This window comes from Eretmochelys imbricata, unplaced genomic scaffold (assembly GCF_965152235.1).
Source record: "Eretmochelys imbricata isolate rEreImb1 unplaced genomic scaffold, rEreImb1.hap1 Scaffold_34, whole genome shotgun sequence".
NCBI lineage: Eukaryota > Metazoa > Chordata > Testudines > Cheloniidae > Eretmochelys > Eretmochelys imbricata.
This window is the reverse complement of record NW_027554346.1, coordinates 519,019-538,760: the sequence shown is the minus strand read 5'-3', so window position 1 is coordinate 538,760 and position 19,742 is coordinate 519,019. Positions and strand designations below refer to the sequence as shown.

At 55.2% G+C, this 19,742-nt stretch overlaps 1 protein-coding gene across 1 annotated transcript; it reads right to left on the bottom strand.

Annotated features, from left to right (window-relative positions):
• Positions 1 to 3,291: 3,291 nt before the first annotated feature.
• On the bottom strand, positions 3,292 to 19,688 carry SH2B1 (SH2B adaptor protein 1). Its single transcript, XM_077806883.1, has 10 exons — positions 19,526 to 19,688; positions 13,572 to 14,539; positions 10,732 to 10,833; positions 10,135 to 10,226; positions 9,765 to 9,871; positions 6,077 to 6,283; positions 5,137 to 5,354; positions 4,860 to 5,031; positions 3,859 to 3,955; positions 3,292 to 3,445 (listed from the first exon to the last, which is right to left on the bottom strand). Exons 2-10 carry the CDS (start codon positions 14,436 to 14,438, stop codon positions 3,427 to 3,429), a joined length of 1,881 nt encoding a protein of 626 aa, XP_077663009.1. The 5' UTR covers positions 14,439 to 14,539; positions 19,526 to 19,688; the 3' UTR covers positions 3,292 to 3,426.
• Between the last annotated feature and the right edge of the window lie 54 nt (positions 19,689 to 19,742).

Genomic DNA, 19,742 nt, shown 5'->3' with positions numbered 1-19,742 from the left:
CTCTGAACACTCAGCACCGATCATGGGGCTCCCTGCAGGAGGCCTCTGGGCTGGGCCCTTCCTGCCCTAGCAGCCCTGAATCTAGCTGAGCTGCTGGAGGGGGCCACCTGGCTGGTCTTATTTGGGGGTCTGTGGCAAGGTGCGAGGCCCCAAGGAAAGGTCGGACATGCACTAAGGCCTCTCATGAGGCCAGAGTCCCAAATGATGGGCTAACCCTGCCTGCGCCCCACCTCCAGCCCCCCACCCAGGGGCCTTCCCTCCTCCTTCACCCACCCCGTTTAATGTGGCAATCAGTTTTCCAAGGGATCCCTGATGAGGTTGGCTGGTTCTTGCCCCCACCCCCGCCGACCCCCGCACCTGGCCCTGTCTGTCTCCACAGGGCCAGGTGGCTGCTGGGAACAAGGTCACACAGAGCAGGCTCGGGCAGGGTGCTCTGGGGAGCAAAGCTGGGGCTTCCACAGCCCCCGAAACAAGTAAAGTCTCCATACCCCATTCATGTGGGGGAGGGGCAGGAGCAGGCTTCCCCACAGAACTGGACTGAGGGCCCCCCCCAGTGGATCCAGCTGGGGACCAAGGGCTTTGGCTCAGTCTCCCCAGGCAGTACGTCTTGCAGGGGAACCCCAGCAATTCAGTACCAGACCCAAGAGGCATCAGGACCCGTGAGCCCCTGTGCCAGGGCATTGCTCCAACCTGGACCTGGGAGCCGGTACTGCCCCACACTGGGTGAAGAGCGGAGCCTATGGGACAAATGCCAGCCCCTCCCATTCCAGCTGCCATCCCTTCCCTGCATCACTGCTCTCCCCTCAGCCCCCACACACCCGCCTCTCCACAGACCTCTCCGAATCACAGCCCCCACAACCAGACAACAAGGGCAGCTGCTGTCTGATCTGGGCACAGAAGCCCAATGAGGCAACCACAAGCTCTGCTGATGCCCTTCAACCACCTACTAGCCCAGTCCTGGACTCCTGCCCACCTCCCCTGATCAGCTGGTGCCCCTCACTCCCGACTCGCAGTCCCTGTCAGCCCAGCCCTGCCCCCCCAGCTCTGCCGGTGCCCCTCACTCCCAACCCACAGCCCCCTGCAAGCCCAGCCCTGCCCCCCCCAGCTCTGGCAGTGCCCCTCCTGACCCCCACTTCTGATCTCCCATCTGCAGCGATTCTGGTTTATTGGCTCTCGGCTCTGTGGTGGTGGTGGTGGGGGGGCGATGGGGGGGGACGGACACACCAGCTCCCAGGAGAGGAGGTGAAAAGCTCGGCCCAGGGGCTCTGTAGGAAATCACAGGGACCAGCACCTCCCCCTGGTGGCTCGATCAGCTCCCAGCACCCACCTCCCAGGTCAGCCTGGTCCTCCCTGGCCCCGGGGGACTCAGGTCCATTGTACCTGGAGCCAGTGCAGGGACAGAGGGGCTGCAGCTAGGAGCCAGCAGGGGCCTGCCCCCAATGTGAGCTGCGCAGCCCAGGGTGCGGGGGGGAGTTCTCCTTCACCTCCCCCATGGTAGCGCTAGGGGGCAGGCCCCACTGCGCCAGTCTGGGGCAGGGGGTATCCCATGCTGTCCCCACAGGCATCCCAGCTGTGGCGGGGGGGGTCTCCCCACTGAGCTAAGCAACCAGCCCAGCTCTGGCCAGGGGTCAGCGCCACAGATTTGCACTGACCTTGCAGCACCCGCAGCAGGCACCCCCACAGCCAGGCTGCGGTGCCAAGCGGGCGGGACAAGGCCAGGTCCCCGGCCAGGGCAGAGGGGACTGCACACCGTCAGCAGCACCATGGGCTCTGGAGGCCGTGGGGAGGGGAGGACTGAGGGGTTACCCCCTTGCCTGTACTGCCATCATCCCCAGTGTGGCCCTGGCCCCATAGCAGCTGGGGCTCAGCAGGTATCTATCCTGTAACCTCATGGTCAGCGAGCTGGGGACTCTGGCCTGGGGGAGAGGTCTTAGCCCTCTCCCTTCCCAGCGCTGGCCCCGCTCCCTGCGGCCTCTGTCCTGGGAGGCACAGGGGAGTATTTATCCCCCAGGATCCCACTCCCATGCTGGATGCAGGGGGTGTCCCTTTAGCCTCTCCATGCCCCCTGTGGCTGCAACTCCCCCAGCAGTGGGGAGGTATTTACTCTTCCATGGTCACCCCACTCCTTTGCCAGCACCGTCCCCAGAGCCGGGGGGGGGGTGCCTCACACTCCCTTGGCGCTGGGGTGGCCGTTCCTGGGGGCGAGGCCAGTGCGGGCTGTGACGTTCCAGCCCCAGGGCACAGAAGAGACGGAGACACTGCCATTGCAGTCAAGCTTTTCTTTCCCTCTTTTTCTTTAAAAGGTGAACGAGGTTCGTACAAACGCCCAAAAAATTAACAAAAAACCAACAAACGGACCCCGGCCAACTAAAAACCAGGCAGGGTGGAGTCAGGGGGCTGGGGTGGGCGGGGTGAGGGGCTGGGTCAGGGGAAGAGAGTCTAACTACTCCACAGTAGAAAAATAATTTTGAAAGGGGGTGAGGAGGGCGCGCCGTGGGGGGCGAGGGGCACTCTGTGCAGGGTGAGATCGGGAGGGGAGGAGAGAACAGATGGGGGCAGTGCACAGGCTGGGGGACATACGAGGGGACAGACATATATAGTATCTTCTCTTTAATTTACTGGGGGTCCGTAAGGTGCGGCCAGTCGAATGCGGGGTGTCAGGGCCTGGCCTGTAGCCCTAGGCTGGCTCCGGGAGGTGTATAAATATGTTGCTTTGGGGTGGGAGGAGGACAGGGCCAGAAGGGGGCTGAACCCCCTGGGGTCAGAGGGAACACTGGGGGATGCATGAGGATACATTCGGAAACTCGATACATTCAGTGACAGCGTGTGAAGCCATAGGGGGAGGGACAGGCCCTCCTGGCCTGGAGAAGACCAGCCCCTTACACCCCTTAGCACTCTAGAGGCCCTGACCTAGAGGGCTCTGTTGTAGTGTTTCAGTGCCCAGCCCCTCTGCCAGTGGGGGGTGACGTACCTTCCTGCCCCAATGGGCTCTGTACCGCTGAGGCCAACCTTGTGGGGAGGGGAGAGGCTCAATGATCACATGTAAGGTGGGGGGTTGGGAAGCTGGATTCAAGGGGGCTGGCCCCCCTCTCACGAGGTCTGGGGGTGTACAGTGGGGCTGGGGCACCCCTGCCACAGGGCCTCGGGGGAGCTCAATGGGGCTGCCCCATCCCCAACATGGCTCAGACAAAGGAGTACTGGTTGTTGATGGCCCGGGCATGCCCCGTGTCTCCCTCTGGCTCCTCAGCCTGGAGCTGCAGGAGCCTCCCTGTGGCCCCATCTTCCAGGTCCCCTGTGCTGCCCCCTTCCTCTTCCTCCTGCGGCAGGGAGGGGTTGCCGGGGACTGGGGCTTCGGGGATGAGCCAGGGGGGCTGCAGGGGCCCCCCCTCTGGAGCTGCGTGCCAGGATGGGGGTTGGGGGGGCAGGCTATGGGAGGTGCTCGGCTCTGTGGAGAGAGACAGACAGACAGACAGACAGGGTCAGGTGTTAGCTGATGCACTTGACACTGAAACCCCAGCCCCCACTCCCTGAGCAATAACAGGGTGACAGCCCCCCTTCCTCGCTCCCCCCCCCCCCCCCAACATCAGGGCCAGGGTCACAGGCTGCCATGGCCCAGTGGGCCACCGGGAGGCCAGAAGCACCAGCCTGACAGACCTGGGACCCCTCTCCCCCAGCAGCTGCTGCCCCGCCACATCTGTAACGGCCCCCGCCCGCAGGAGCTCTGGGGAATGGGGGTGAGCAGCGGCAGCTCACAGACACGCCCCCCTCCCATCCCCATGGATGGCATGATGGGCCATGGCGCACACAACAGACACTCACTCCCTCGGGGCCATGCCCCCCGGCGCGGCTCACACTTACAAACAGTCATTCGCGCCGATGGAGACGAGGCCGGGCGAGTCAGGGCTGCGCTGGGTCGGCTCACAGGCGGCGGCTCGGCTGCCCGCCCTGTCCCTGCCTGCAGGGGTTGGGGGCACGAAGGGGGGGAAGACAGAGACGCCCGTCAGATACGGGGACAGACAGACGGATGTGGGGGGGGAAAAACGGGGACAGTCGCCCGGCCTGGGGGGACAGACAAAGCACGGACGGATGGACAGACACAGGACAGGACAACTGCCAGATAGGGCTTGGACGACCCTCTCCCCCAACACATCTGCCCACTTCCCCCCACCCCCAAGACAGACCCATGCCCGCCTCCCGTCCGAACCATACACACACCGCACCTGCCTCCCTCCCCCCACAAGCCATACATGCGCCACCCCCATCCCCAGCCATATGCACGCCGCACCCACCTCCCCCACCCCCACCTGGACCCACGCACTCCCACCTCCCCCCGAGCCAGACGCATGAGCCCACCTCCCTCTGCCCCCCCACCCACGACACGTGCACCTGCCTCCCTGAGCCAGACACATGTGGTACCCATCCCCCCCGGACACACGCCGCCCCCCCACCCCCGCTGAGCCAGACCCACGCCCGCCTCCCTCCACACATTCCCCCAGCCCCAGATAGACACATGCCCTCCGCTCCAACCACAGGAGTGTTCTTCCTCACCCAGGCAGCAAGACACATGGGGAACACCCTTCCCCCGACAGACACTCTCCAGACAGCCAGATGGGAACCCCACGGCAGGGAGACGCAGCCACGCAGACAGACAGGCAGACAGACTGCTCCCCTCCCCACCAGATCCCACGGGGGAGCAGGCAGAGAGGGAGCCTCCAGCCACGCCTCCTCCAGCCAGTTATGAATGAGCCTCCGATGGAACTGCAGCTGCTGTGCCCTCCTGGGCGCCCAGCGCCACCCCCGCAGAGCCCTGGGCTGCCGCCTCCGCCTCCCCCCCGCGCAGCAGGGCCCCCCACTCTCACCATGCAGCCGCCGTGAGGCCACCACGTAGCTGACCAGGGTGACGTCACTGGAGCCGCCCGACTCCAGAGGGATGGGGTGCACTCGGAAGTGCTCCAGCATGTCAAAGATGGTCTGGAACCAGAGGTGCTGCACACGGCACTGCCCGTCCTCGTTCAGTGACAGGCGCAGGTGCTGGCGGGGGGAAGGGAGAAGCGGGTGAGACCATGGCCACAGGCTCTGCAGCCCCAGGGCTCCTGGCCCTTCTCTGGGGACGGGTCCATGGGCTGGGGCGCTCACCTTGGCCTTGCCCTGGAAGTTGAAGGTCAGCACGTACTCCCCCCGCCGGGTCTCACTCTGCCGCACCAGGAAGACACCATGGCTGCTGGGGCCGCCAGCCAGGACCAGCTGGGCGGCCTTCAGCCGGGACAAGGTGCCATGGAACCAGGGGTACTCGGAGAGGGGATGCTCTGGGTCACCTCCCCCGGGGTCCGGCTCCCCCTGGAACAGGAACGAGCCTGACACAGGAAAGGGGAGTGAAACAGCACATGGGGGGCACGCCTCTGGCACGCCCCCCCCCCCAGCCTGCTCCCCACTCGGACCCTGTCCCCAGGACGCCCCCCCCCACCTTCTCCCCACTCGGCCCCGTCCCCCTCCCCAACCTCCTCCCCACTTGGCCATCGTCCCTAGCATGTCCCCCTGACCTGCTCCCCACTCGGCCCCATCCCTGGCACGTCACCCCGACCTCCTCCCCACTTGGCCACCGTCCCTGGCACATCCCCCTGACCTGCTCCCCACTCGGCCACCGTCCCTGGCACATCCCCCTGACCTGCTCCCCACTCGGCCCCATCCCCGGTACGTCCCCCGCAACCTGTTCCCCACTTGACCCTGTCCCGTCCCCCCGACCTCCTCCCCACTTGGCCCCCGTCCCCAGCAGGGCCCCCCAGACCCATTCTCCCCTCCCCTGAACACACCCCCACCAGACCCAGTACACGCCCCCAGCATGCCCCTCCTACAGACCCGGTTATCCCCAGCCCCCCAAGCACACCCCCCACCAGAGACCTCCCCCACACCCCTTTCCCAATTACACCTTTGCTTCCCACAAAATCTCTTTTCCACTCTGGGTCCCGCTCTTGCCACACAGCACCTGGAAACACCCCCATCTCTGGCTACATGGTCCCCCTGAACTCCCCATTCCTCCTCCCCCAGTGCCACCCCCACAAACTCCTCTGCTCCGTACCTGTGGCGTCGGGAGTGTCGGGGAAGGGCGTGTGCAGCAGGCCAGGGGGGTAGGGACCCTGCAGCCGCTCAGCTGCCTCATCGATGGGGACCCGGGGGGGCAGCTCGGGAGGCAGCAGCTCCATGGAGTTGAAGTGGGAAGCAGCGATGGAGACAGAGCTGGGGGAGATGGAAGCTGAGGGGCGCTCGGACAGACCCCCATATGCACCTGGTGGGATAGATACCAGATGAAGTTACCAATCTCCACAGAGCTGGGGGCGCTGGGACAGACCCAGTTTAGGGTTGGCTCATGCTGAGGCCATCCCACGCTGTGTGGCTCATGCTCCCTCCTCAGCAGGTCCAGCTGGTCTGGTTTTCTCTGGAAGCATCCAATTTCTGAATGCAGTGGGATCCAGTGGCAGGCAGTTCCACTGGCCCAGGGCAGCACATTCCCTGGATCCACCACTCCCCATGTACCCATCTCAGTTCCCTCTTCTCTCCAACTGTTATTGTCTACCCTGTCTCCTCTCTATAGTCACTGCCATCCCTGCAAACCCTGCCCCTGAATAAGACACTTTCAGCCCATGGCTGCTTCAAGATCCCCTGGGCCCACAGCTTTGGCTGTGCTGGGGTCACTGCACTCAGCAAAACAGCTGTAAACAAGAGAAGCAGGGGATGGAAGAGGAGTCAGGAGCCAAGTGTGAGGAGGAAGAACCAGCACAGGGGAGAAGGGAGCTGGATATGGAGAGAGGGACTACGTAGCTAGCGTGGCAGGTGTAGGGGAGAAGACGGCTGAGGGAGTTGGTCTAGAGGAAGGGCTGGGGAGACCAGCTGTGGGGTGCTGGTATCCGGGGGGGAAGCAGCTACAGGGCACTGGTACCTGGGGGCAGGGCGGGAAGCAGGGTTTGGGGGCCAGCTATGGGGTGCTGGTATGGCAGGTTGTCACAAAGTGACAATTTTTTGTAATATTTTTATAAACGCTGTGTGTGCCTGAGTTTCCCTCCTGTGCTGCATTGTCGCTCAGTGGGGAGAACAGGTCGGTGTGCTCTTGCCAGGCTAGGACACAGGTATGAATGTCGCCTAGCTGTCTGGACTCTTAGGTCCCATATCAATGGAGCTCTTCAGAAGACAATGACAAATCCAATACCTAGCAACCAATGACCCAGAGACATACCGACTTCCCTGCTGTGACTCCCTGTGCCCCATGGTCACCACTTTTATATGGTTGTGATATATTTGGTACAAAGTGTGCCTTCTGAGGTGTCATTTGAAAACTCACAATCTGCTGAACATCATTGCCCTGTTGAAATGTGTGTAACAATGCTTCATGTCAAATCATGAGGTTTTACTGTATGATTGTTAGTGAAATAGGTTGTGATTCTGGGTAACCCCCATAAGCCAATTTCTCAGAGACAAAGGCAGACTGGCATGCCAGCTACGTGCTAAAAGATCATTGCCTGCTTAAGCAGAGATTCACCAGCAGGGAACTTGTAAACAGGAAATTTACAATTGTACGCCATGGAACTGCCTGCCCCCATGACCCAGCAAGGGCTTGTCCAGCACAGAAGGGCTGGGGCATCAAAGGGGGAGAAATGCCACTAGCCACCTCACCTCTCCTCTCCTCCTTACAGCTCTCTGCTCATAACATCAATGAATACCTGAGGGATACTGAACTAAGGGGAGTGGTCCCAGGCTGAAAGGAGAGAGAGCCTGTACACTGAGAATTGCCTGCAGCATCTGGCGTGGAGAGAATGATGTTTGCTTCAAATCTTATTGAGCTAAGTAAAGTTTAGGAATTAGCTAATGGTTTTATCTTTTTTTTTTTGGTACCCAATTCTGACTGTTATGCCTTTTCCCTTATCATCACTTAACCGGGTCTTTCTCCAGTTAATAAACTCGGTTTATTATTTTCTCTAAACCAGCTGGTTTGATTGAAGTGTTTAAGAAATCTCTACTTAAGATAACAAAGACTGGTGCATAAACAGGTTTCAGAGTAGCAGCTGTGTTAGTCTGTATCCGCAAAAAGAAAAGGAGTATTTGTGGCACCTTAGAGACTCGATTACAGACCTAAAAGTGGCAAGTCTTCAACAACGAAAACTTCAAAAACAGACTCCAACGAGAGACTGCTGAATTGGAATTAATTTGCAAACTGGATACAATTAACTTAGGCTTGAATAGAGACTGGGAGTGGATGGGTCATTACACAAAGTAAAACTATTTCCCCTTGTTTATTCCCCCGCCCCCATTCTTGTCAACTGCTGGAAATGGCCCACCTTGATCATCACTACAAAAGGTCCCGTCCCCGCACCCAGCTCTCCTGCTGGTAATAGCTCACCTTACCTGATCACTCTCATTACAGTCTGTATGGTAACACCCCTTGTTTCATGTTCTCTGTGTATATAAATCTCCCCACTATTCAGTATTTTCCACTGAATGCATCCGATGAAGTGAGCTGTAGCTCAAGAAGGCTTATGCTCAAATTCATTTGTTAGTCTCTAAGATGCCACAAGTCCTCCTTCTCTTTTGGTGCATAAACGTTACCCTTTGTTGGGATGTCCAACTATCTATGAGCTTGTACTGTCCAGTGGGCTACTGAGCAGTGTAAGACGCACATTTATGGGGGAGCCAGAGCTGGGACAGGGGATATGTGGGTGCCGCCCTGTATCGACTCATGGCTGGCTGGAAGAGCATTCACGTAAGCAGCTGGGATTGGTTTTCCATGCTAGTAGCTGCAGGTCAGCAGGCTGCTCCAACAGTACAGCGGTGTCCAAGGCACCCCAGGCTGGAGAGCTAAGGGGACACAGCAATCCGGTCCAGGGAATGCCAAACCCACCTCTTAGCAGGGGGCTGAGCTGCATTTCCCCAGCTGGAGAACAAAGGACTGAGGGGAGAGGGGGGAAGGGAGGCTAAGTACCCTGACTGCCTCTAGCAGACCACACCCTGGGAGCCTGACAAAGAAGATCAGAAAGATGGGGAGAGAGCCTGACCCAAGGGGTTCCCCACAGCCTGGCAGGGCTCTGGGCTGAGCAGAATGGACTGGGCTGTAACCTGCACCCCTCTGCGCGACCCTAAGGGCTCCCTGTGCCGTGCCCAGCTGACTAACACACCTGACTGTGCGCCAGTGTTGAGGGACTGTCCCTGCCATGCTGGGCGAGGGCACCGTCCCGGCAGCGTGGGCGCGTCTCTGCCAGGGTCTGGCTCAGCGGGACTCACTGGGCAGAGCTCACGGGGGAAGCAGGAGGCTGCAGCCCAGAGGTCAAGTCTAAGCAGGCGGTGAAGCCACATGGCTTATCCAGGAAGGAGAGAGACCCCAGGGGTCTGGCTCACTGAAGAAGTCCTCCGAGAGACTGTTCCAAAGCTGGGGCCATAGCACCAATCCTGTGGATCTGTGACAGAGCCAGAGAGGGCTGGGAGCATGCCATCCACCTATGGGGTGCTGGTATGGAAGGAGGCAGGGCTCAGGAGGGTACAGGGTAAACAAGTGTTGGGCGGCTGGCTACAGACCTCTGGTAAAGGGGGATGCAGGGCAGGGGGGGCCAGCTACGGGGTGCTGGTTGGTGGGGGAGATGAGGCACGGCTGGGGAGGGCATGGGGTAGAGAGGTTGGGGATTTGGTTATGGGGGAAGATGGCTTAGGGGGTGGTACGGGGAGCTGGCAGGACTGGCACATGAGGGGGGGCAGTGGCAGGGCAGGTCTCTGCTGACACTCACCCTGGGAGAGCTGCTCGCTGCTCTCACTGGGCACCATGGGCAGCTCCCGACTCGGCATGCTCTCCGAGTGGTTGAGACAGGGCAGGTCCGTGCTGTCCGCGTTCTCCCTGCAGGGACACTGGCATGATTCACAGGTAAAGGACACCCCCACCCCCACCCTGGGGGATGCTGCCTGGCTCCCCCTCCTAGGAATGGGAATCTGGACCTTGCACTGAGCGCAGTCCCGGGGCAGGGAGCCAGGGCAATGCAGGGGGCGGAGGAGTTGGCGGCACAGGGGGGTCCCACAGCAAGGCGAAGGGGAGCCGGAGCCCTGGTGCCATGAGGGGGAGATGTCAGAGCTGGGGTCGGGGCCGGACGCTGGCTCACTCACCCCAGGCTCATGCAGTCCTGGATGTCGGCCAGCCACGACCTCATCTGCAGCGAATCGACCGTCTCCAGGATGTACTCAAGAGAGTTCTCCATCTGCCAGGTACACCGGGTCAGCACCAGTGCACCAGGCACCCCTTTCCCTACCCCTCGTGGTGCTCCTCCCTCCACCCTTCCAGCATCCGAATCCCCCAGCCCCATGGCACCCCTCTTCTGCCGCTCCAGCCTCAGATGCTCCCACCCCACTCTTCCCCTCCCCCACCAGTATGGCACCCCCAAGACATCTTCCAAACTGCCCCTGTATATGCCTGTGGGGCCACCCCCAACCTCCTTACACCCCTCCCCCACAGAACATCTCCACAGCCTGGCCCCACAGCTGGGGCTTCCTGCTCAGACCCTCATCACTGGGGGATGGTCCCCTGCGACCCCACTGCGGGGGCGGGGGGGCACAGCCCTCAGACGGCTCCACCTGCTCCGCCCCAGCCCTGTGCCTAACTCACAACAGCAGCAGCAGTGCAAAGAAGGGGTGTGCGCTGATTCTCTCCCCCCCACACCTGTGAGCAATTCCCCCCCACAGCCCCTCCCAGTCCCCCGCACCCACCTTTAAGACAAAGGTGTTTTCCTTGTCAGGCATCTCCAGCGGTGTGGTGGTGCGCACGTCTGTCACAGCTGAGCAGAGGATGCTGACCCGGGCCTTGGTGGACTGAGGGCAGGTGAGAGACAGCGAGGTGAGATGGGACCCACAATCAACCCAGCCCTGGGCCAGGCCATTCGTCCCCTCCCCACACAAGGCTGCGACAGGCCAAGTGCGATGGGACGGGGGTCATTACTGATCTGTTACACTGAGGGTGCAGCCCAGGGAAGGGACTTTGCCAAGACTGCACAGCCAGATCAGGAACCCAGGAGTCCAACCTGACTCTCCTACCCCCACTCTACCCCAGTGGTTCTCAAACAGGGGTGTGTGTACCTCTGGGGATACACAGAGATCTTCCAGGGGCACATCAACTCATCTAGACATTCGCCTAGTTTTACAACAGGCTACATAAAAAGCACTAGCGAAGTCAGTACAAACTAGGGGTGTCAATTAATTGCACTTAATTCAAGCAATTAATGCAAAATAAATTAATTAAAACAATTAATTGTGATTAATCACAGTTTTAATTGCATTGTTAAAGAATAACAGATTATTATTAAACGAATATTTATTATAAATATTTTGGATATTTTTCTACCTTTTCAAATAAATTGATTTCAATTACAACACAGAACACAAAGTGTGCACTGCTCACTTTATATATTTTAGTACAAATATTTGCACTGTAAAAAACCAAAGAGTATTTTTAATTCATCTCATACAAGTACTGTAGTGCAATCTCTAACGTGAAAGTGCAACTGACAAATGTAGATTGTTACATAACTGCACTCAAAAACAAAACGAGTTCAATCCTTAAGGGGGCCATTTAGGCATCATGGGGCAAAAATTGGGGATTGGTCCTGCTTGGAGCAGGAGGTTGGACTAGATGACCTCCTGAGGTCCCTTCCAACCCTGATATTCTATGATTCAGAGCCTACAAGTCCACTCAGTCCTACTTCTTGTTCAGCCAATTGCTAAGACAAACAAGTTTGTTTACATTTACAGGAGATAATGCTGCCCTCTTCTTATTTACAGTGTCACCAGACAGCAAGAACAGGCATTCACATGGCACTTTTGTAGCTGGTATTGCAAGGTATTTACGTGCCAGATATGCTAGACGTTCGTATTCCCCTTCATGCTTTGGTCACCATTCCAGAGGACATGGTTCCATACTGACGATGCTCGTTCAAAAAATAATGCATTAATTAAATTTCACTGAACTCCTTGGGGGAGAATTGTATGTCTCCTGCTCTGTGGTTTTACCTGTGTTCTGCCATATATTTAATGTTATAGCAGTCTTGGATGATGACCCAGCACATGTTGTTCATTTTAAGAACACTTTCACGGAAGATGTGACAAAACGCAAAGAAGGTACCAATGTGAGATTTCTAAAGATAGCTGCAGCACTTGATACAAGATTTAAGAACCTGAAGTGCCTTCCAAAATCTTAGAGGGACGAGGCATGGAGCATGCTTTCGGAAGCCTTAAAAGAGCAACACTCCGATTTGGAAACTACGGAACCTGAACTATTCCCCCCCCGCCAAAAATCATCCTTCTGTTGGTGGCATCTGACTCAGATGATGAAAATGAACGTGCGTTGGTCTGCACTGCTTTGGATCGTTATCAAGGAGAACCCATCATCAGCATGGAAGCGTGCTCTTTAGAATGGTGGCCGAAGCATGAAGGGGCATACACATGTTTAGCATACATAGCATGTAAATACCTTGCAACACCAGCAACAACAGTGCCATGTGAACGCGTTCTCACTTTCACGACACTGTACATAAGAAGTGGGCAAAATTATCTCCCGTAAATGTAAACAAACTTGTTTCTCTTAGCGATTGGCTGAACAAGAAGTAGTGGACTTGTAGGTGCTAAAGTTTTACATTGCTTTATTTTTGAGTGCACTTATGTACCAAAAAACCAAAACAAAACCATTCTACATTTATAAGTCGTCCCTCTGCGATAAAGAGATTGCACAAGACTTGTATGAAGTGAATTAAAAAATACTCTCTTTTGTTTATCTTTTTTTACAGTGCAAATATTTGCAATAAAAATAATATATCAAGTGAACACTGTCCATTTTGTATTCTATGTTGTAACTGAAGTCAATGTATTTGAAAATGTAGAAAACATCCCAAGATATTTAAATGGTATTTTATTATTGTTTAGCAGTGCGATTAAAATGGCAATTAGTCATGATTAATTTTTAAACTCACGATTAATTGCAATTTTAAAAATCATTTGACAGCCCTAGTACAAACTAAAATTTCATACACCCAATTATGTGTTTATACTGCTCTATGCACTATACACTGAAATGTAAGTACAATATTTATATTCCAACTGATTTATTTTATAATTACATTGTAAAAATGAGAAAATCAGCCATTGTCCAGTACTAGTGTGCTGGGGGACACTCGTATTTTTATGTCTGATTTTGGAACCCGGTAGTTTTTACGAGAGATAAAACTTGGGGTACACAAGACAAATCAGACTCCTGAAAGGGGTACAGTAGTCTGGAAAGGTTAAGAGCCACTGCTGTACCTTGTTAAACCCCCACTCTCCTCCCAAAGCCAGGCAAGGTACCCAGAAGCCCTGACTCCAGAACACCTTTCATTCCACCTTGTCTCTCACAGCACGCACAGCTCTAGCAATGGTCCTCAATCCTGAACCGCAGCTCTCTGCCACCCCAGACCTGAGGGTCTTCCCCCTGCAGGCAATCCTTACCAGCAGCCCCCCATGAGGAATCCCATCAGGTGGGTGGCTGCCCCCAGGATGGGGCACAACTCCCACTGCCCCCTCACCTTGGGGGGGATGTAGAACTCCAGCAGGTAGCCCTCGCCCTCTCCCTTGCCTGCCTTCCGCAGCAGCAGCCGGCATTTCTGCCATCGGGCCCGGCTGCCACCCCCCCCTCCGCTGTCATCGGCCACAATATAATTGAGCAGCCCCTCCCGGCGCACACTGGACAGTTCCACTTTGGGGGCAGGCGCCTTGCTGAGCCGCAGCCTCTCAAACTTGTGTGTCCAGCGCTCGGTGGGCAAGGAGTCCGCTGCCCCACCCCCTGAGGAGTTGGAATTGGTGTTGGCCCCGCCAGCCTCCTCCTCAGTGGGGGACTCGGCTGAGCTCTTCCACTGCAGAATGCCTCGCATGCTGCCCCGCACGCTGCGGCTGACGTTGCGCAGGGAGAAACGCTTTTTGAGCTTAGGCTTTGTGCTGGCAGTCGCGGCAGAGGCGGAGACGTCCTCGGAGCTACGAGACTGGCTGCTGGACAGCCCCGAGGCCAGGCCGGGCTGCGGCTCCACTGGAGAGGCCACCGAGGAGTCGCTGCAGGTCTCTGAGAGGTCACGGGTGGAGGAGGAGGAAGCGCCCCCAGGGCAATGGTGCGCTCCAGTGAAGGGAGCGATGTCGCAGCGGGGGGGTGAGTCGCCGGCACAGGCCCGGCTCACCTCGGCCTCAAAGTGCTCCACGAAGTGCTCCGCGAAGCGGCGGGAGAAGGCAGCCTCGGCCCCCGGTGCTGCAAACTGGGGGTTCTCGCTCAGGAAGGCGCGGAAGCGCCGTGCAAAGTCCAAGGCGGCTGCCCGGGCATGGGCCTCGCAGAAATCCCGCCAGCCGGGCGAGGGCAGCGGTGCCGCCGCCTCCACCACCCCCGGTGGTGCCACGCTGCCGTTCATGCTGCTGCCGCTGTCCAGGAGACAGGAGCCCCAGGAGGGGCTGGGCGCCAGGATCCTGACCACCAGGAGGCTGCTGCTGCTGCTGCTACTGTCGTGCTCACCTGGGAGAGTGGGGGAGACAGAGAGTGAGAAGACAAGCAGGGAAGAAACCCAGGGAATGCAGCACTGTGGGATGAACCCAGAGGCCAGGGGATCAGAGCTCCAGACGGGACTTTGGGGGTGCGCCAGGAAGCGCTGGGTAAAGGGGGCACAGCTGCAGAGAGAGAGAAGAAATAGCACCAGGACACACCACATGGCCAGGAAACTGAGCAAAGATGACAGAAGATCCTCTGGGGGTGGAACTCTAGGGTGGGAAGAGGGCCCAGCACAGAGACCTTGAGATGGGGGATGGGAAGGGGCTGGGGAGAGCCCCTAGAGACACCCTGGGGAGCATAGTGCTGGGCTATGGGAGTACGTGGGAGGGCACTGCACCCAGACCACTGCACCAAGGGGACATGAACCCCAGGAGGGGAAGATGGGCTGGGGGATTCCCCTGGGAAGAAGGTGCAATGAAAGGAGAAGCCAAGGGCAAGGAGGTGCCTAGGGGAGTTGGTGAGGAGATGCCCAGGTGGCAAGAGGGAGAAGGTGGCCACAGGGTGTAATACTGGAGAGTATTGGGAGGCACAGCGCCATGGGAAGGAAAAGGGCTGTGGAGAGGGGTAGAATCATTCTGTCTCCCCCTTTCCCCTTATGCCGAGGTTTAGCCTCCCTCTCAGCACCCCTCAGTTGCCCCAAATCTCCTTCCTTCAAGCTCCTGCCCCAGCCAGGCCCTCACCCCCAAACCTCCCTCCTCTGGGCTCCTGTCCCAGCCAGGCCCCCAGCTCCAGAGTTTTTCCTGGAAATTGAAATTAGGTGAGGGCGTTCGAATTTACAGGGGAGTGAGGGCTGACGAGAGGTGAGACCATGCAGGTGAAGGTGGGTTGTATGGCACCACAGTAAAAACTGAAAATGTTTCACAACTATTTTATTTATCATGATACAAATTAAAGTTGGCTACTCAAGCCTACTATGAAGCATGACTTCTACATCCTTCTTGGTTTCGTCTTGTAACTTTGCACAACTCTGTTAATGAGCTTCTCAAATGCACTGCGTTCACTTTCGGTGGCTTCTCATGTGTCCGGTACTTCCAGTCCTTCAGGATATGTTCATGATCATGCAGAAGGCGACTCCTTTCAGAACACAAAATTCTATTCAATGAGGAAAAAGAACACTCAACTGTAGCTGTTGAGACTGGGAGTAGCAAGAGATGTATTCCTACTTTTTTCATCCCAGGAAACATAGCACAAATATTGGGTCGAACCACTAGTGATGATAAAGAAAAAGCTGAAGTCAAATTTTTGTTCGTTTATCGTATGATATTCCACTCTGTGTTCAAATTCTCTACTCTGTCATGATCACATGGCAGCCCCATTGCTGGTAGTGTCTCACTTCACTCAACGGTCGGTGTTTTATAAGACAGGCATCTGTAAAAGCTACATGGAGGTTGAGTAGAATCCAGAAGTTGCTGTTGCAGATTTGTAAGAATCAAGTCTGTGTACTTTTTCAGCTGTCTTAACAAACGTTTCTTATATTGAATCCTTAAGTGAAGAAGACAAGTGCCTTCATTAGTCAACTTCTGGACGGAAGTCTTTGCTTCTTCCAGTACATTTTCAATGGCTCTCTTTTTGATTGATCCAAGTGTAGCATCTAGTGCTGGATGAAGATTTACTACTGTTGCAACAGATGCCTGGATGGCATTGTTTAATGACCCAAGTGGTTTCAACAGTAGACTTACAAGACAGAAAATGATGATATTCTTCTGTAAACTTAGTAGCAAAAGTTGTCCACCAGCCTCACTACTTAGATCTGTCCCACCTCGGTAGATACTTTCCAAAGCCAGTAACAACGGTTGCAGTAATTTTAAGACAACAGCCAAGGATCGCTCATGAGAAAGCCAGCGGGTTTTCCCAGGTTGGACTAATTTTAACTTCAGTCCCATTGTATCGTCTATATTTTTTCCAAGACATTTAGTCCTTTTGGACTCTTGCTGAAAAAAAAAAGAGTATACTAAAGACATTAAATTGATGGCTTTTTAAAATCTTTTGAAGATTCTGCAGCTCATACTAGTGCTAGTTGGAAAAGATGGTCTCTGCAGCATGTCTAGGAGAGATTAGGGTTATACTTCTCTCTGAGCAAAGCTTGTACTCTGCTATGCCTTCCAGAGAAGTTTGCAGTTCCATCAAATGCACAAGCAGCCATCTCCTTGGGGTTCAATTTACAAGCAATTAACTCTTCTGCAATGTGGGTTGTCAGAGACACAGCTGATGTGTCCTCTATAACCTGAACATCTAAAAATGCATTTATTGGCCTACTACTGACATGAAGATAATCACAATGACTTAATACTTCATGCCCACATGCATCGGTTCATTCACCAGCCATCAATCCACATTTTCTGAATGCAGTGAGAGTTCTTCACTTTTTCAGCTGCTGAACCTTTCACTGCTCCATCACATGCGTCTAACCAGTTAGTTGAGTTTCTTGCAGAAAGATAGCAAACATTTGCTGGTCTTGTTCGGAACCAGTGTCCAACTTCAAGATTAACAACAGAAAATGAACTTAACATTGGTCTCCTGTTTGCAGGGTGTGGTATCTCTTGCTTAAATAGAAAGTATGATTGTTGCGACAGCCACATTTGTTCTCAAAACTGTGTTGTGTCTCCAGCATTCTTAAAAGCATCATTAAGTTCTTCTAAAATTGGCTTTGATAGTGACTGGCTTACAAGGCTTTCTGCACGTCGATGCATTCCAGAGGCTTGGTGTTTTGCAGCCTTTTCATGTAGATTGTCAGCACTGGCTTTGCTGATCGGTTTGGCAAACCAAGCTCCTCCACTTTCAGTATATAAATGCACGGTATGCTCACATCTTGAATAGTGCGTGCAGTTCTGGTCGCCCCATGTCAAAAAAGATATCTTGGAATTGGAAAAGGTACAGAGAAGAACTGAAATAATTAGGGGTATGGAATAGATTCCATATGAGGAGAGATTAATAAGACTGGGACTTTTCAGCTTGGAAAAGAGATGACAAAGTGGATATGATAGAGGTCTACAAAATCTTGACTGGTGTGGAGAAAGTGAACAAGAAAATGTTATTTACTCCTTCACATAACACAAGACCTAGGGGTCACCCAATTACATTAATAGGCATCAGGTTTAAAACCAAACAAACACAAGGAAGTATTTCTTCACACAACGCACAGTCAACCTTTCAAACTCTTCGCCAGAGGAAGGTCAAAACGATAATGGGGTTCAAAAAAGAACTAGATAAGTTCCTAGAGAACAAGTCAATCAATAGCTATTAGCCAGGATGGGCAGGAATGCAACACCATGCTCTGAGTGTCCCCAGTCTATGCATGCCAGAAGCTGGGAGTGGATGACAGGGGATGGATCACTGGATGATTACTTGTTCAGTTCATTCCCTCTGGGGCACCTGACATCGGTGACTGTCAGAAGACAGGATACTGGGCTAGACGGACAATTGGTCTGACCCAGTATGACTGTTCTTATGTAAAAACTAATTATAACATAACAATACAAATGTTTAGTACTGAAACTCTCCAATATAGTAATCTCTCGAGATAGCAACAATGTGAGATAATTACCCTGGCAAATAATGCACTTTAAAAATCTTGGCCTACTAGGAAACGTATATTTATATTAGTTTCCCAGTCACAAATCTAGCATTTGGGAGCAAAGTCACTAAAACGTAGTTCAACAAACAAATGTTCCTTTAATGTACCCCTCCCTTCACCACACCCCATTCATAGCTGTTGTCCTTGGTCAGTGGAGACCCAGAGTTCAGAGGTGCTTTCGTGTGAGTTCACCTCCCACCCTGCGAGGAGGTGAGAACGCACCGTGCTCGTTCCTCCAGCCACTGCCAATGGCCCTGTGCCTTCACCTTCTGCTGCCACCTGCCACTGTGACCTCTGCAAATCGGTCTCTTGAGGTTCCGCAGTTCTCAGTGGGGAACCTCACTGCTAGTGCAGGCTGGGCACGGTCTTCCACAGAAATGCTGTCCTGCAGCAAGTCTAAGCCCTTAGGCCTGATTATCAGTGACTTCAGCTCTAGTGGTCACTTAAAAGAACAAAAGACTACAGAGCCTAATCTGATCTATTCTTAAACCAGGGAGACGGACAGGTCAAATGGCACCTGTGACTCTTAGGCAGAATTGACACCACCAAGCAAAACACCTGTCCCCCACCCTTTCTCTACACTAGGATCCGGCATCCAAACCCCCTGCTTACCGACTGCAGTTCAGTTGATGGTGAGCAATGCTTAATTTGTAATGAACCAGGTGCTGGGGTTCCAACAATTAAGTGCCAGGGCTCCAGCAAGTTTTTTACATTAATCATTGATGTGGCAAGCCCAGAGGTCCTGAGGCTATGAACTGCCAAGTCTAGAGGTGCCAGGGCTCAGCCCTGGCACAAAATTAAGCACTGAGGGTAACCCCCTCAATCAGGACAGGCTAAGCACAGTTCTGCTGCCCTTTACTCCTGCAGTAACAAAATTTAATGACTCCTGCATTCAATACTTAAGTGATTTGTAACCCAACACCAGACAAACTTGATCACTTGGGCAGCACAGCTCTGTCTGCTGGATACCTAGGCAGGGTGTGTTCATGTAAATACAATTTGGGCCTGAAGTCTTTTCCTCTCACCAGCTCATCACCAGCTATCGGAGAGGAGCTCGCTCACACCTTACTTACAAATCACAATTGAAAATTATTAGGTTGGCCAACGTTGCGCCAACACTGCTGTAGCAAACCGCCGCCAGGTGAGGGAGCTGCTCTTTATCCCCACCTGTCAGGCTGTCGCCCCGCGCGCGGCTGTTCCCATTTCAACCCAAGGCGCCAGGCGGGGACGGATCGGGCCGCGCGGCGCGGAGGGAGCTGAGCGCGCGGGGGGGGGAGGGGGTGTCTCTGTCCAGCTCCAGCCGCACCAAGCCGGGGGGAGTGCGGGGCGTGGCCTAACGGGAGCCCGGGCGGGGCTGCGGGGGCGGGGCCGATTCTCACCATCCCGCCCGGCGGCTCCGGCTCCGGCTCCTCCCGGGTCTCGGCAACGGCAGCTTCCCAGTCAGTCTCCGTTACAGCGAAGAGGGGGACAGGGCCTGGTATCGTCACTTCCGCTTCCGGGAGCTCCGTCCCGTCGTCGCACGCCTAGGCTTCCGCTTCCGGGAAGTAACCGGAAACCCCATCCCACAGGGAGCGGGACCAGAGCAGCTGCTCAACA